The sequence below is a fragment of the Panulirus ornatus genome, chromosome 16, assembly GCF_036320965.1.
Source record: "Panulirus ornatus isolate Po-2019 chromosome 16, ASM3632096v1, whole genome shotgun sequence".
NCBI classification, from domain to species: Eukaryota; Metazoa; Arthropoda; class Malacostraca; order Decapoda; family Palinuridae; genus Panulirus; species Panulirus ornatus.
In genome coordinates, this window is record NC_092239.1 from 9,702,216 (window position 1) to 9,720,398 (window position 18,183).

At 42.6% G+C, this 18,183-nt stretch overlaps 1 protein-coding gene across 1 annotated transcript in view; it reads right to left on the bottom strand.

The window, feature by feature from the left end:
- LOC139754127 (uncharacterized) overlaps positions 1-14,980 on the bottom strand; it is a 49,573-nt gene extending 34,593 nt beyond the window's left edge. The window contains exons 1-2 of the mRNA XM_071671243.1: positions 14,846-14,980; positions 12,605-12,637 (exon numbers count right to left, since the gene is read on the bottom strand). Coding sequence (XP_071527344.1) covers positions 12,605-12,637; positions 14,846-14,887 — 75 coding nt within the window. The 5' untranslated portion in view covers positions 14,888-14,980. The remainder of the gene's footprint in view (positions 1-12,604; positions 12,638-14,845) is intronic.
- Between the last annotated feature and the right edge of the window lie 3,203 nt (positions 14,981-18,183).

Consider the following 18,183-nt stretch of genomic DNA (forward strand, 5'->3'; position numbering starts at 1 on the left):
AAAAAAAACGCTAAAGTATCAGTACAGCTTTTGGAAAATGCTGTAAATATTCCATTCACCATCTACCAGTTCTTTCCTGTACCTGTGAGAACAAAGGTTTGGGGATATCTCATGAGCATCTTCCTGAAATCTCTTCGTTTGTATGGAGTACATTTCCTGTTTGAAAATATTGAAATGAAATTAAGAGCAAATCTACAAACATATTCTCCTCGACAGGAAGATTGAAGGATCACAAACTAATCAGAGACAAGCATTCAGACCTAGCTTCGGTGACACCACACAATATGATACAGCACTATACAAATGTGCTGGTTAATGGAGACAGCGATTGGCCAGTGCATGAAGAGAGAGAGAAAAAAAAGAGAAGAGAAGAGAGAGAGAGAGAGAGAGAGAGAGAGAGAGAGAGAGAGAGAGAGAGAGAGAGAGAGAGAGAGAGAGTCGTACAAGATGCATAGGAATTACCATACAGACAGCAAGTCCTGTAACGCAAGCAAAAATATCACGTGGATACCCTGGTTGTCGTAACCTTGACCAACTTGGTTAATATACTAGAGAAAAACATAACTTGGTTACTACAACAATGTATGCTCCATTACCCTGGCAACAGTACCAAGCTGTTATAACCTGGTAACTTTCATCATCTGTTGATTAGATATCTGGACTTGGGTCCATCAAGACTTTGCCACACAGTTCCGTGCATCTCTCTGTTGGCGGATGATTATAAACCTCAAGTCCCCGTGAGTTCACAGAGACGCTGCGTCACCCAGCCGGCGAAGGCAGCCTATCTTTCAATACAGGATGATTATAACATTCAGATGAAAACCTCGAGGCTCACAGCTGGCGAGGATAACCTGTCATTTAATGGATACCCACGACGACCACATTCCCTCAGATGAAATCCTCTGGGCCCTAACTTCACTGGGTACCACGTTCAGTCTAGCACTGATACGTGCTTATCCATGTAGGTATTGGGATATATCGAGGCACGTCGCTTACTGCAAACAGTTATCGCACTAATATTAGTCAAGCAGAGAACTTAAACTACCAATTGATTGCCGCTACGCATGCTAACCATTGAGGATGTGAAAACATGGAAAGGCACTAACTAGGCTGGTGCATACATACGATGACGGGTTGCTGTATGTGGGTGTTACGGAAACTTGGTTGAAGTTTCATATGTTATTGATCAAATAAGCCAAGGATGTAAACCTAAAATCAGATAATGCATCAAAATAAGGATGAAAAGGCTGACATGATGTATTCTTCACGAATTTATTCGGAAAGAAAGATGTCCAGTCTAAGACGTTAGAATTCAATTTTTTGATTAAGGAAGCAGCAATTTGTAATTTCAATTTCTGACAAAAAAAGTAAAAGGAAATATCTGTATCCCTGAATGGATAAAAACTCCATTATTTTTCATAAAAAAAAAGTGTCGAAACTGTCTATGGACAACATTCGTACCATTTTGCAGAGGAGATGCGCAATATTTCTCCGCACACTTAATAAGACGCAGGACTTCAGGTGAGGACAATGGATCACCTGGGTTGAGCCCCAGCACTTGCTGCTCTCCTCTTCCCCTAGCTTTCTCTTCCTCATCTCATTCTAAGATCCCTCTAACGAACCACTCCCAAATACTTCATCTTCCAGAATCTTTCCTTACAAACAAACAATCGAGAGATCTTTATTCCCTAATCTCGAGCCTCCAAGTTTTGTGTAAATATCAAACATGTCATACAAGCTAAGAAAAAAATAGAGAATAAAAACATGTAAGCTACGGCTTTGCTGACAAAAGTGGTCCTGAGCGTCGGTCGACACACTGCTGTGAATGGGGCTGCCTCTTGAGAGCCCAAGGCCAGATGGATATGGATGAGGAAGGGCGGTTAAGCTTCAGTCAATTTCATTTCTAGGCAGATCGGAATACCATTTGAAACTTTGAGTGTGTGTGTGTGTGTGATTACGTGTGTTGTGGGAAGAGTTTTAAACTCATGTAAGTAATACAACTTCACATGTCACTGGATTGAACCTTGTGACCATATAAAGTACACCATAGCAACAACTGCTGTCCGACTACGACTGTGTTCAGGTGGCGGTGACAAGATGAGACGTTATTTCCTGCCGACCGACAACATAACAATGACACAAAAATCTTGCCAGGTTTCTTCTTCCGCACGGTCCTAATTCCGACATTTGCCAAGAGCCAGGGATAATTTCAGGAACGTTTACGATTGTGACGCCGTCAAGAGCCCCTGAGGCAAAGCGGAGAGTCCCAGGAATGTCCATAACACTAGCTGGCCCGCCATGTACACCACACCATTCCAAACGTCCAACGGAGAGAAATCTTAGTTCCGTGTGCAATCAAGTTTTCATAATTTCTTGAGAGTAATTGACAACTACAATACACACGAATCACAGATAGAGAATTCTAATAATAAAATGCAAATAATCCATTCAACTTGAATGTTTTGTAAATGGTAAAACTAGTTTTTACCAGTGTATCTTTGCAGTTGTGATCTTACATGAGACGAAGACCGGTTGTTCTCATTAGTATTACCAACAATGTTTCAAATCTCTCTGACCTGCATAGTTAGTGTTCATCACAATAAAACGGCGAATGCTTCACACGATAAAAAATCATGAAATCCAGACTTTGTTTGAACGTTAGAACTAACAGATTCACTGCAACACATCATTCGAAACCATAATTCTCTTCCTTCTTGCGTTGGTACCACTGACTCTACCTGCGCCCCCACCACCTTCCCTGCCTCCCTCCTACACCCCCAAACCCCAGCCACGCCAGGCTCTCAGGGACACCGTACAGCCACAAATCTTAAGTCACACGATTCTACAGATTCACGAAAGAAGGATAGTCAACGCTGCGTAAGAAGAAGAGAAGCCATCCATAGTTACATCCATACTGAAGGAGGCAAAGAATACAGTCACGTTAGCCGGCTCGAGGATAGCGATGATGCTTTGAGGCAACCAATGCCTATCTTAACTCTCATCTTAAAAATAATCCCCATCATAAAAGAAGATTATCAGTGAACTATGTCTCTTGTTGTCTATAACCTTGCCTCACTCTATCTCAGTAAGTGGAGAATCATAAGCGAGCAGAGGCGAGGCGTGGAAGGTTCTTGTTGACGCTAAACCCAGAGCCACATTTACAATTACGCAAAGCAAATACTTTTGTGCTACCACTCTTTAGGGGCCACTGCAAGTCAAATGACTCCTATGAGCAATATATATATATATATATATATATATATATATATATATATATATATATATATATATATATATATATATATAGTCATGAAGCAAACTTTTAGGGAAAATACTTCTCAAATGCTTCTCAAAGGTCTTCAGTTTCCACGGAAGTTTTCCGGCTCGTAGTAACCCAAGTCCGATAATATTTCCAAAGCAACACACGCAATCTTTTTAGAGACCAGACTGACAACCACTCTCGCACTCATTTCCCAGCTCCTTTCTTCGGAGACACACACACAAAATGAGTGAGCTGTGTAGACCACAGTTCACGGGGAATCCCACAGGCTGAATATGTCCTCCGGACCAGTTTGGCATGGTTCTTGTCCTCACAAAGAAAATATAAATAAGGGCTTCCTGCATAAGGAACCCCTACAGTCGCAGTTGTCTCAGGGTGTAAATATGTTTATAAAATTCAGCTTTGATTAATAGGTTCTGACTCTTTAACAAGACAGAAATGGTATTAGATTCTCTGCAAATAAACATTCCCATCTTCCCTGAGCATAATATTCTCATCTGTCAGTCATTAGGTGTTCAAACTCCAAGGAAGTTCATCCCGAACTTGTAGTGATTCATTTCTGAGAAAAAGAAGACAAGATAAAAAGGAAGAAGGGGTAACAAGGGGTAGGGAGTAAGGGGAGCAGAAGGAACAGCTGGTCGAATTCTTACCATGCAGACCGATATCCGAGGCCCAGCGAAGGGAATGCCAGTCATTCAGAGATATAAATATTACGGAACTTTTCGTCTAAGTTAGCCTCCTCCATACTAAACCATATATCAGCAAATGCCTACCTAGGGTCGAACGCGCATGGATTCGAACCCTGGACACAGTAATCGGTCCACAGCCAATCCCACCCGTTCATCCTTATCTCGGGTTTGATCGACAGATGGGCACCTGGCTTAGGTGTGTGTGTGTGTGTGTGTGTGTGTGTGTGTGTGTGTGTGTGTGTGTGTGTGTACAAAGGAAAGAAGAAATGTTGCAAATATACAAAACTAAGAGATGGAGCAACATGTGAGTAAAGCTCTCTCCCCGTCAACACAACTAGTAATCAAACATAAAAAAATAAAAGAGTTGAGAACAGCTGTTATAAATGAATACCGCTTTCTCCCACTTAGCAACATACTATACCACTCAGTAACACTCTCGGTCACAGCACACACCCCAGTGGCTCACTGACACCACGTCCTGCCCTCTAGCGGTTCAGAGGGAAGTCAGCCACACTAAGTCGCTTTCAGCCAAACATTAGCACACCGGGAAATGGGCACCGTTTTCTTTCACCTAAACCACACCCTTGCACCTACAACCACACGCTGCAACTAAGTATCGCCTTCTATCACCTAGCACCACACACTCCAACGGAGCACCCAGCATCTTACCCTACAACTGAGTACTACTCCCTACAAGTCTGTAATATACCTGCCCCGCCAAATGACACAGAACCCTGTAACAGCGTTAGAGGGCTCCACTTCACTATCTCCCACCCTGATGTAAAACCTATCAAGGGTATCGTAGCACAACTAGCCACAATGTACCACACACAGCCAAAAAAGCACCACACACACTGCCATCCATAAGCTCTGTCGCCGAGCACGACTTTCTCCAAACTTGTACCAAATCGTGTCATACGAAAGCAATCCTCGTCACTGATAACGTGTGTGTGTGTGTGTGTGTGTGTGTGTGTGTGTGTGTGTGTGTGTCGTTTGGGTTCGGGGCGTCAATAACTGAAGCTTCCAAGCTATGCTTACGGTGATCCCATACCTCACGGTACTCTGGTCAACTCACAATACATGCTGTCAAATGTTATTTGACTAGAAATCGGTTTTCTTGCAAGAAAAAAGGAGTTGTGACAGATACGTTGGTCACGCAAACATCGTGAGACCTTACTAGTCTACATGACTAGAGATCAGTCATGAGTTAGACATAATCTGCAAGATGGTGACAGAAAAAGAGAAAGGACTATCGTGTCAGGGATGGTCCGGAGGGAGTTTAACTGACCTAAAACTTCTTCCTCAGGCCCCACCGTCACCACTGGCAGATTATTCCGCCCCCAACAAATGATTCCAACGTTCTTAATTTCTTCAGTGTTTTTAACTGCTCTCGCTTGGAATGTATAGGTCCTCCTGGTTTTCGCTATTGTCAACCATGTACCTTTATTTTCGATACTAAATTCCAATACTCCTCTTCCAGAATTCATAAAGACGCAAGGCATATGAGGGACATGTTCAGACACAGAGACATGCATGAACACACCACTAGGGCTTCTAAGAGCTGACACGGGCCTTAGGGAGAGGTTGGCATATTGCCAGCACTTGGGCCCCTCAAGGATAATGAGCAAAGGAGACCCACGTGATGGGAAAAGCAAATCATAATCCACCATATTTATATTTATTATACTTTCTGTTATCTGATCAGTCACTTTATAAATATCTCTTCATCTCTCCTCGTCCGGGACCCCTAGAAGCTCCGTCCCTAAGGACTATTTCATGGTATCCTTGCACTCGTAGAGGGCCCGTGGGGCCCGCACATCAGGTGTTGACCGTACGATCTAAGATTTTTTCCATTTCATCCCTCGCACCAAGCACCTCATCCCATGGCGCGCGATGCGTCAACACATTTTGAGTAAGTCATCAGGTAACACACACGTGTTTAAGTTCGTCTTGAGTTAATCCTTGCAAGTGTCACCACCTGCACGTTCATGATCGTGGCTTGCGCGTGCCAATGACCAGACGGACCAGGCTCCTTTCGCTTCCCACCCGCCTCGACAAGAAGGCATAAAAGAAAAAGTGGACTTGAGACTGTGACACGACAGAACCATTTGGTACTCCCAGAGTATATATTAGCAGGCAAACCTCGTCTACCTAGGGCGAAGACCCCTGATGGTTGTGTGGTCACGGCTGCCAGTCCTGAGGTGGGTCTCTTCCGCAGTCAATCTTTCGAGCCATCGAACCATCGGCTCAAATCATATATATATATATAAACGTGTGTGTATGTGTGATCGCTATTTGTGCCTTACGGGGAGAGTTGAACACTCGTGTTGTGCCGTCTCACAATCTTGTATATATGCATCATGTCCTTTGTGTGTATGCACTCAGACCCCAGCCTAAACCAGGAACCCATTCATCACAACCCTTGAAGGGGAAGATGAACGCCTGGGTTGGCTGAGGGCCGACTGCCGCATCCAGGATCTTAACCTGAATGCGTTAGCGACGCTAACCACTGCACCATGGAAGTCCGCGTGTGTGTGTGTGTGCGTGTGTGTAACAACCTATGACTAATGGTGGTCAAGAAGCCACCACATGCCAGGTGCACCAGGTATAGCATTTACATGGCCTGCGGTGCGCCATGAGATCTTTGGAAAGCGGTGTCACACCTGGTTTTTTTTACCCAGAAATAGCTCCGAAAGCTATCGTATCTACCCTGCTTCCCAATTCTCGACCAGACTGCCTCAGGACTTTCGAACACACCTGTAATTTGTGGGAGCAACCGACAGGGCTTCTTGCCAAGTACATCCTCTTTAAGTTTTTCTTCGAGTTCGTCGACAACTCCACCATGAATCATAACTTTTCCTAAATATTTCCAGGCGAGTAAATAACCTCGAATGTTCACGCTCCTCTCCGAGTTCACATAAGCATATCAGGGATTAGTATAAACTACCTCACTAGACGAATTTTTTTTTTCATCCAATGAATTTCGAGCATAGACCGATGAAGACTGGAATATCCAGTGTTGTTGATGCTATATCTCGCACGTCAAAGTTCCAGGAAGCACGTAGATCTATGTCGTCAATAATGTACAGCAAAACAATAGTTCCAGTAAGCACGGAGATCTATTTCGTCAATAATGTACAAGAAAACAATAGTTCCAGTAAGCACGGAGATCTACTTCGTCAATAATGTACAACAAAGCAATAGTTCCAGTAAGCACGGAGATCTATTTCGTCAATAATGTACAAGAAAACAATAGTTCCAGTAAGCACGGAGATCTATTTCGTCAACAATGTACGACAAAACAATCGGCTGATGAAATGAAAACGAACGATAACACCAAGTAGTAATTCTAGTCTTTCCGGTTTGAGGCTCACGTGTAGGCGCGTGTCCAACCTCATCCCACCAACAACTCAAGAGTCTGGTATCACCTGGTGTTGCCACTCCTAACCTGCCCTGCCCTGCCCTGCTGCGGTTAACAATCCACAAGCCAAACTTGCTGGCGGCGGTACGCTACGCTCTGCAACACTCATACTGACCACCTCCTGCAGGCCCGCGGTAAGCTGCGCCCTGTTATCACATCCACAATGGCCTTTCCTGGTCGAGAGAGTATATATGTATGTATATATATATATATATATATATATATATATATATATATATATATATATATATATATATATATATATATATATTTACAAATGGCGTCCTAGCTTCGTCTCTTCGATGTATATCAACAGACTGTTATATTTCTCTCTTGTCTCCCTTGATGATGTGATTATTACACGAAAGTGCACTTGGGAACTTTTCGTGTTTCATTTTCCCCGTGGACTCATAGGAATATATATATATATATATATATATATATATATATATATATATATATATATATATATATATATATATATATATATATATATATAACGATGGGCTGAGGTGGGGCAGAAGAGGGCGGAGTGTGTAGAGGGTATGACATGGCAGGTCAAAATTGAGAGGAATATGAATGTTTCGAATGGTTCAGTGAGGATTGATGATGATAATAATAATAATAATAATAATAATATAATAATAATAATAATGATAATAATAATAATAATAATAATAAATTGTTTTTGGAATTGCCTACAGCCAAGTGCCATAGAAAAATATCTATATACAGTAAAGACAATGGAGATACAACAGGGTGAGAGGGCTTTAAATAGACACCTCATCACAACAGTGTGGTGGCAGCCTACTGACTATTACTGATGTTCACAGTAGTTCGGAGTAGACTGTTGTTGCAGCTGTCTGTACGAGTTTGAAAGGGTTCGTTGTGGCTGTGATCTACAACTCGAAGACGATGTTATCTCTGGTGGTAGGAGGTGACGGGGATGTGATGGGTTTTTAATAGCTTCTCCCCAAAATGTCAAAATAGATCTAGATGATCGTTGGAGAGTTGACGACCACAGTGTCTAGCGCCTCTAGATAGATGTTACATGAGGGTACCGAGAAAAATCCTGCACTTTCTTACATTTCTTCTCGTTGCTCTTATTGTGTAATGGATAGGAGGTATACCAGGCGGGAGAGACGATGAATGCTAAGTTAAGGACACTATGAAAATTTGAATTATGAACACGTGGGACTGAGACAAGAAACATGAACGAGAGCCTACCTAAAGCGGGACCTGTTAAGGTGTGGGGCATTCAGTTCCTTTTTCAATTTTCTATCACTCAACATGCTTGGGCCAGTCACTGTAGAGTTATTGCAGATATTAAAGATCTGTTTACAAATAGTTACAGAGTTCATAGAACCTGAGGCTTGGAAATCTAAAGTCTGATGACGGTATTCAAATCATTTCATTGTACGAGAGTGATACGCGTAAAGCGTTGGCCTAGTAAACAGATAGGGCAAAGCACTGTGGTAAATGAGGCAAGTTACAGAGATGGACTGAGAGACAAACATCGCAGGTGGCACCAGTACCACACAGATGGGCTGTAGAGCTGTCGCAGGCAAGTTACAGAGAGTTAAGCTGAGGACCAAAGCTTGTGGAACGGACAGGAGTGGGGATGTGTAAACGTGAATAACTCAGATCATACAAGTGTCGTTCTGCCCAAGGAGGAGCACGAGAGCACAACACGGACCGTAAAGGACACTGGATAATGAGGGAGAGACAACGGGGAAGTACATATGACTACAGAGGCCCATGAAATAAATATACGAGTATGTACGACCGAGTACTTGGAAAAATTTAGGATGCACAGCAAAACAGTGAGGTGAATGACTGTCTGGGACCTATCTATGTGAAGCTATAGATATGAACTTATCCTAGGAGGAAGCATCACCAATCTGCACACAATGGCAGGGTTACAAACTGGAAGTCAAGTGTTGTGAGTTGTCTCACAGGATATCCGCAAGGGAGGGTCCAAAACGCTGTTTCGCTTTTTGCTAGGCGTTCCGCGGCAGCTAGCGAGCCGCCTCTGCCTCACAGCAACGCCCAACCAACACGTCCGGCCATGGCGGCAGTGATGTAATTCCTAATGCTGCCGCTTCCCACAGAACTGCCGAGTCACAGAGCTTCTGATTCCTTTAATAGCCTCAGGACACGATCTGACGGAACAGTTTTCCTTATGAAAACGTGTCTCATAGGCTTCTCGAAAGCTGGAACTCGAGCTCATTTCTGAATCACTTCAAGATCCATATTCTCCATTATGACCTTGAACTGTATCTCACCGAAACAAGAAACAATGTAAAGCGTCTGGACAAGGGCACCTGTGAACCTGCCGGAGGGTGGGTAGTCAAGTGCCCGCCAACCAACACATTCCCTCGCCCCTGTGATACTACCCCTTTTACCTGCGTGTTAAAAGTGTTTCTCTCGTAGTGTTATGAACAGACACGAATCTTCTGTACATTGTGGCTGAGCAGTGAATCTGACCTTGTGCAATGCAAAAACAATATACTGTACAAACTCCAGTATTCACTTGGCAGAATCAACAAATCCAGAACACGTGAAGACCGTGTCGTGATATGACAAAAAGAAGTTCCTCTTCGCTGCAGCATGACATACAAGACCTTAAAGTTACCCTCTATGCCCGTGATTTACATCCTCATGCCTGTACATAAGTACCTAATCGCCTCCAAATTTCGTACTACTTTTAATCCTATCTCCCAAGTTGGACACGTCTTCTGGTGATTATTTACCTGTCACCTCTGTTGCTCTTCGACGTGTAACCGCTCTGAGAAATATATTATGTCTCAGCCTATCACCCTTTTCTTTTTTACTTCTACTCGTGAAAGCTGGCTATGCTGAATCTCCCGAGCCATCATATACGTCAGCAGATCCTTAGGTTAAACCCTTAGTCCGTCAGAGGCAGTCTGGAGCCAACGCCAACCAGAAAGGTCGGGGTGTCGCCTTCCTAGTGCACGATCAAGCCTCACTCGGCCTCAGAAACAGATGACTGGGATGGTGGACGCTGACATATATGAAACAGATGACTGGGATGGTGGACGCTGACATATATGAAACAGATGACTGGGATGGTGGACGCTGACATATATAAAACAAGCAACGTTCGTGTTTTGTCGCCATACCATTACACAAAAGGCATACAAGTACATATACGTAAAACACACATATTGAGAGATAGCTAGCCAGATCGGCTTTGCAATGTAAAATATAAGTACCATAACCATCAGTTATGTTTCCTACAAACCTGACTAGGATCAGGAAGTACAGAGGAGAAGCTAGATGCGTACTTCTTGACAGGAAAATGAGGAAAATGCTACACTGATACTAACGTAGCAGAGGGCAGTCGGTTGTCGGTATCAGACCTCGACACCTAATGCCTCCAACCTGCCCACAAAGCCTGTGGATTCTACAGCCTGGTGGTGCAAATCCAATATCTGTGTCCAGAGGTAGTTAGGGAAGGTGTATGGACGGGATGAGGTAGTGTTTTGGCCGGGATTGGGCTATTAGTTCAGGGTGAAAAGGTGATAGAAAGAGTTCAGTGTTGGCATTGTGACTCATCGGTACGAAAGATAGGAAATTAGTGGCGACTGACCAAAGATTGTTTCACTGACTGGTGAAACAATGGGACAACAGATAGGGAACCAGGATACTACTGATGGGAAGGAGAAAGTCACAAGAAAGAAAGAAAGGATGACAGCAGATGATGAGCAAATGACAGGTACGTATGAGACGACAAGCTGGGACAGAAGACAAAAGACAACAGTGTGAAGGCAAAACAAGCAAGGAAAGCAGGCACGAAGGGTGGGGAGAAAACAAGTGAGGCTTGAGAAGGTAAGATGAGGATACAGTATACGTGAGGTGAAAACAAGCAAGGAAGGTGATGACAGATGGGGGTGAGGAGGGAAGTAAATGTTATGTCTTCGCCAGAAGGCCGCGTCGCTCGTGCACAAGACTCCATATAATCGTTTACTTTGACTATCTCGTCCTAAGAAGCTAGAATCATGTCTCAACAGAGGTCCGCGTCCATCCGCCGAGCATATACAAGTTTTGCCCTTCAAATGTCATTCATGAAGCCCCTTGAGCGCGTGTGGTGCGCGCCAGCCGTTGAATCCCACAGCCACCCTAGAGTACTACAATTACAGGAAAAAAAATGACAATCAAGGCACATATCTTCGCTTCAACGAAGCAACCATGTCGAGTGGTTCAAATACCAGCATTACGAAAGGCTGTTCAGTAGAAAGCTGAGAAAGTTACCCTCAAACATACAAGATAGCCCAAGGCTCTGGAAATACATGCAGTCTCGAGAAAGTGAGTAGCAACAGGCAGCCAAATCAAAGGTCAATGACAGCACGAGGGGCGTCGGTGGGGAGTAGCTGCCGAGACTCGCTCCTCGGCTAACACTGAGGGCAACTCTTGGACAGTCTTGTCCAAACGCCCTACTACCGAAAAGGGAATTTTTGTTCCTAAAGCCAGATAAAGATATGCATGCGTATCCGATAGAGGATTTCTAGTCGAATTGTTGAAGATTCCTCCAAACACAGGTCTCCGAGAGCACAAGCTGATTGATGCCTTAAGAGTAAACGTACGCTGATGAGACTACAGAGAGCAATTCAAGATCACCAACATGATTAAAACTTGTAACCAGGAGAGAGAGAAAGTCATACATTTGTAGCAAGTGGAAGAATGCAAACAGGCACAACCAGATCAACACACCTATCCACATGAAGTTATACAAACAAAGGGGTGGGGGGGGGGGGGGAAGCAACAAGATCAACAGCCTACAAGATGTCACTATACGATTCAGCCGATCTTCTTCTTTTTTTTCTTTACAATTTAGCTGATCACATGAAACCTATTGTGGCAGGAATTTAGACACACTAAAGCACTATGTGTTAGACTGATCAAATTCATCCTTTTAAAGATCTGAACAAACCCTGTAAGAAACAACACAATATTTTATTGATAAGAATATAAGACCTGAAGTCTTATAGTCTTGCATTAGATAGTTTTTATAAGAAAATATCAGGACAGTTCAATGAGTTAACTCTTATGAATATGAATATGATATCAAATGTATAATAATTTGCCCACTGATAATCTCAGCAATCCATTTCCGCTAACCTTCAAAGGGTGAGCATAAGCTGCATAATCAAAACAGACGTTATCAGAAGTAAAATCGGTTTTAATACTCACCAGTTTCAAAGCCCCTATTATCTTGGTCCCGACCTGCGAAAAGTACAAAGCAATTAGTAACACTCCACTGCTCAATGTACAGCTAGCTCTACAGCCAATAAAATACATAATACATATTGCCAATATTGTACCGGAGTGATCGAGTTTGTCAATTACTTCTACTTTCGTTGAGGGAACTAGTCCACGTAATAACACCTGTGTTAGTTAAGCACTATGCACCTTCAAACAAGACTTGTCATTTGCAGAGAGTACATACTTACCTACCAATACCCACCAGGAGTTTCCGCCATTAGGCAAGGCTAGGGCGTAGCACTCACCGCCGGAAAATTTAGTTAAAAGCAAACGAGTTACGCGTTGTCGAGTGTTATGTGGAAGATGGCAAGTTAGCGTTTGTGGTTCGAATGCCAGCAAGTGGAGAGAGAGAGAGAGAGAGAGAGAGAGAGAGAGAGTCCGCTGGCAGTGTTTTATGCATGCATCCTCCTTTATTATGTTATCAGGGGCGATAATGAGTGAAAGTGAACTATCACATCTGCTACAAGCAAACTATGAGGCCAGATATACGGATATGTCGTATATCGTGGGATAGGCCCAGGCGTTGCTCCGAACGTAAACCAGGACAGTTTAATGGTTTACAGGAACCTTCAATAGGATGTTGCCGACGAACAGTTCAACTTTCCATTTGTTTATAAGGGTATACAATTTTCTATCTTAAATGTGCAAACCATTCACTTAGGTTTGTGGATTATACGACATTCTTACTGTATGAAATGAATATGTATCTGTGAACATTTAAACCTAAGACCGAATTAGTGGGGGCCAAACAAAATAAACCGATCTTGCTTCCATATATGGGCAAGACGTCAACTCTCCCTCCCACTCACCAGTTCCGTCGTCCAAAATGGCCCTCTTTCAATACTATATCTTCCACCTTACCAAACACTGATCTGTTTCCTGTAGAAGACTAAATCTTATACACAGAAACCACTGGCAGATATGCAACATAAGGCCTAAACAACGACAGAACCATTCAGGACTGGATGGTCTCCTTGCCAGAGGTCAGCTATCAACTATGGAAATGGGCACGGTACTTCGAATGCTTCATCCCGTATTCAATACGACTAATGTTGAAACAATCTAAACAAAATCTAAAGAAGCAGTTCGGCTTATTTTCATTAAAATTGGTTTCTCAAACCAGTGGGTCAGTTTTCAGGAAACTATATCTTTAGAACCCACCATAATGTGGACAAGGGAATATGCAGACCTCCAGATGTGACTCGTGCATAAAAAAAAAAAAATGGCCTTTTGTTAATTCTACTACAGCATCCCAGACTAGAGGTTGTGCTACTGCAGCATCCTGGACCGGCCCAAAGTCGGTGCTACTGACATCCTACCTTTGAGATGGTGCAACTGCAACGCCTTAGGCCAAAGTTGGTACTACAGCAGCATCCTAGACCAAAGTTGGTGCTACTGCAACATCACAGAGCAAATCCTAGGTCGACAGCGATTCTACTGCATCAGTTAGACTATCATGACTTCCATACAATACCCTAGGAAGAACTCTTTAGTCCGACAGTGGTACTCATGCATAATGCACCACAGTCCAATGATGCTACCAAAGTAACCTAAACCAAAGATGACAGTGTTCTTGTAGCCCTCTAAAACAGCGATGGTGCCTTAGCAGCACTTCAAGATAAACGATGATTCTCCCTGTAGCTGGCTAGGCCCTACTTTATTGCTTCCAGACCCTAATCCACCACTGAGTTCATTGAAGAATCACGCCAGGATTGACAAACAACTTGTAAGCGCAACGCCAGGCTACGGTAACGCAAGCGCGACGCCACAACTAAAATCGCTAGTAAACTGCATAGTTTCGTAGACCTTTAGACTAGTTCTGAACTTCGTACACTTTCTAAAACTTCTCCACAATTCCGTTATATTTCAATCATAATCCGACAGTTTCCCATAAGAACTTGAATGTCATGGACAAACCACACACTTCTGCGGTGGTTTCCTCACAGTTATGCACGATCGTAATAGTGGTTGAATATCTCTGACCTCTCAGTAAATACACTCAGTAACACAAGAAATCCATTAATTCAACTGAGTTATAATGTATAAAACTCAAACACTAAGTAACGGTATTCATATTACTGAACTAGCTATACCAGTGATCCAGACCTTTAATCCGTGTTATCTAAATGTATTTTACAGAACCCTAATGTCAATTAAAATGTTACTTACCCTAAGGTCCAAACAAAAACAGCAGCTACTGAGGATAGGCATGGTTATTGGTATACAAGTCCCGGTCCAAGAACGACGGCAACTTCACTCGTTGAACGCCTGTCTCCAACTGCCGCTCCGCCGAATGGAGGGGCTGAGAGAGTTGGGAGTTGGGGGTATGGCGGGGGATGTAGAGGGTACTGAAAAGGCGACGCGCTCCGTGTGTGTGTGTGTGTGTGGTGGTTGCGGGGGACGATGGGGTAGGGTGGTGGATGGGGGATACACGCTTGGGTTAGCACCACTGCAAACGTCGTGCGTTACCACACTAACCCAGTGTACGCACACTACTAGACATCATGTACAGCTTAGCAAACACCGATGGGTTTGACATCGTAGAGTTATGACATAGATGCGCAGGCCACACGGACGCCAACAAGAGTGGTGATCCAGCTGGACTTAACACTAATGAGAAAGATGTAGAGATATTGTCCCCCAAGATGTTCCTTCTGAAAATTTTCGAAACTACGCATTTTCAATATAACGAGACGTTGCGATAATATTCGTCATACATGTGTGCTTGAGAACTGTTATGGAATGAAAACGTTGGTGAGACAATTAAAGTATCGACATTTAACAGCTAAGAAAGCAAGTTGACGATATGTCTCCACTTTTATTTAGATGTCATCTCTAAAATTTATTACTTTCTACGCGGCACATATTTCAGTTATATGAATATATGCATCCATAAGCAATGACAATATGAGTAGAAAATTCGCTCCCATAAAGCCAAAGCTCATAGGGAAATTTAAGATATCAGTAATGAACTTTTGTACATTTCAGATGGCCATCCAGGCTTGCACATTATATATGTCCTCACACGCTCTTTCAATGATATTCGATAAATCCATGGTTGTGTGGTATACATGGCAAACCACGCTAAAACATGCATAAGCTTTTCCGATAGAATATTACATGTAACACGTAAACGTAAGCTAAATGATATCAGTTACTGGCAGTCGTATTCTTATGAGTCATATGGGTTATTATCTTGACACATCTTGATTATTCCTGGTACATATCATGTTAAAGAAGAACAGAAATTAAGAACTAGAACTCCTATCATAGTGAAAGGTAACATAACCCAGGAAACCGTAGTGATTCCAAGGTTAGCAGCATTGAGTTTTATGTACCTCAAAACACTGGAGCAGAATACATCGAGGTAATACAAAATGTGCAAAATTATTTTCGTCATATATTTAAAACTATTCGTATCTTTTTTCTAGTGTTGTTGAAGTTTTAACTTTCCTATGACTCGTTTTGCCTCTGAATCATTCTCCATTTGACTCCTCGTAGCATTATTTGTTAGGGCCCTAGTGGCAATTTCAGACATGCCAAGCTCCCGCATTCGACGGGAAACTTACGCAATCAGTTGAGATCTCCCGCTTTCCGGGCGTCACATTCGGCGTATCTGTCGTTAGCTGTTTTGTTTTGAATAGCATTGATCAACAGTGTTGCTTGCACTCATGGCGCTTATATCTATAGCGACATTTACAATAATGAGCTGACAACAACGCGTGCGGGCCGTCCAGCTGGCCTGAGGCAGCGCCCTGATGTTCACAGTGTTGTACAGCGCCCTGTTATAACACTATTAGTTCTTGTTGGTTTATGCCTGCTTCGCGTGCATCTAGACCCATGTGTAAGAATACTTATAGATTTGCAAGACATGTTGTAAAGGGGTAGATGTTGGTCCACCCTTTCTAGGATTTTGCCCTCTGCAGTAGAGAACCCCAGAATTTAGGCCCAAGTCAGTCGCAAAGTCCATTCCACTAACATCAGCTTTCAGTACCTTTAACTTCGTATCTCTTCATACTTATTAGTCAGATGATGATAAGAATGCATGAAATTTCATAGAAATTTATTGCAGGGATTCGAAGATAAATGTGGTTACACAGATAATGAAATGTCACCTTCGGCGAGGCTGTATCATCAGTAGGCCAAAAGAAGTACGTTCTCGTTCAGGAGCTTTTCGTTTCAAGAGTCCACCATTTTCCTGTTTCTAATCGGATCTCAGCCTTGAAGCTGTAGGAACCCAATGAAAATGGTCATGGAGTTGTACAATAGAATGATTCACATTGAGCAGTTTTAGACATAGATTATAAAAATCAATCCTTGTTTAACTGCCATCGTAATAAAAGATTGAAATGCCTAAGGAAGCTTAATAGACTTTGAGAAAAACAGTAAGTAAATGCAGTCAGCCATATATGATTATGATCGTCTGTAACTCGCTTATGCTGACCAGAGGCTGGTTAGCTGGGAATCGAACACGGACTGTCGAATCGGGCTGTCAAGAGACCAGTAGCAAGGTCGGTATAAGAAAAATGCTAAATTAATCTATGTAATTTTTACCGACGATACTGAATTAACTGAGGGTGTGATGATCATAGCATAGATTTTCATCTCCTACTGCAGACTCAATATTCTTTTTTTCTTTTTTGACCCCACAATCAATTCGGCAGCTTGAGCACAAGATCTGTCAGTGCTATCAACTTTTCAACTAGACATTTGTATTTTCATAAGCACCAATGACAAATCTATTAAAACAGCTTTTGACGTGATTAACTATTTCTCAGAATTAAACAAGACCTATACGCAGTTGTGGTGTTTTTACCTGTATGATTGTCACTGTGTTTTATTGCTATCAACTTTTTATGTGCTCTCAACTTTTCAACGAGACATTTGTATTTTCATAAGCACCAATGACAAATCTATTAAAACAGCTTTTGACGTGATTAACTATTTCTCAGAATTAAACAAGACTTATATGCAGTTGTGCTGTTTTTACCTGTATGATTGTCACTGTGTTTTATTCTCTATTATAAGAACTGGCCGTACCGATGCAGGCATAAAGATGTTGTAGCAGCTGTATTTGAGGAGGAGCATCTTGAAGTTCATGGTGTACGATCTAGATCTATAGGAACATTTGAAGAAGATCAAGAAAACAATCATATCTCATTAAGAATATAAAAGAGGGAGGGTGATGGGGGAGAGGAAACGTTTATACTTTCTAGGTAAGACAACTGTGACGAAGATTTTCATTGTTTTGGAGACATGATCAATATAGATATTGTCAAGGAAAGTGGAGATGTTGGACTCTTTTCCGTACAAATGGACACAAGACGTTTCAGTTTGTTTTTAGTCAAGGAAGTCGTTGTTGACCAAGGAAAAGTGAAAATACTCGTTCTTGGAAACGTTGCTGGGTAAATTAGTCAAGTGCATGGTTGAAACTGGAGCAGCTAATGCGAATGGTATTTAATGTGGCCTGCATACACTCATGAAACAAGTCAGCCAGTCATATTCGC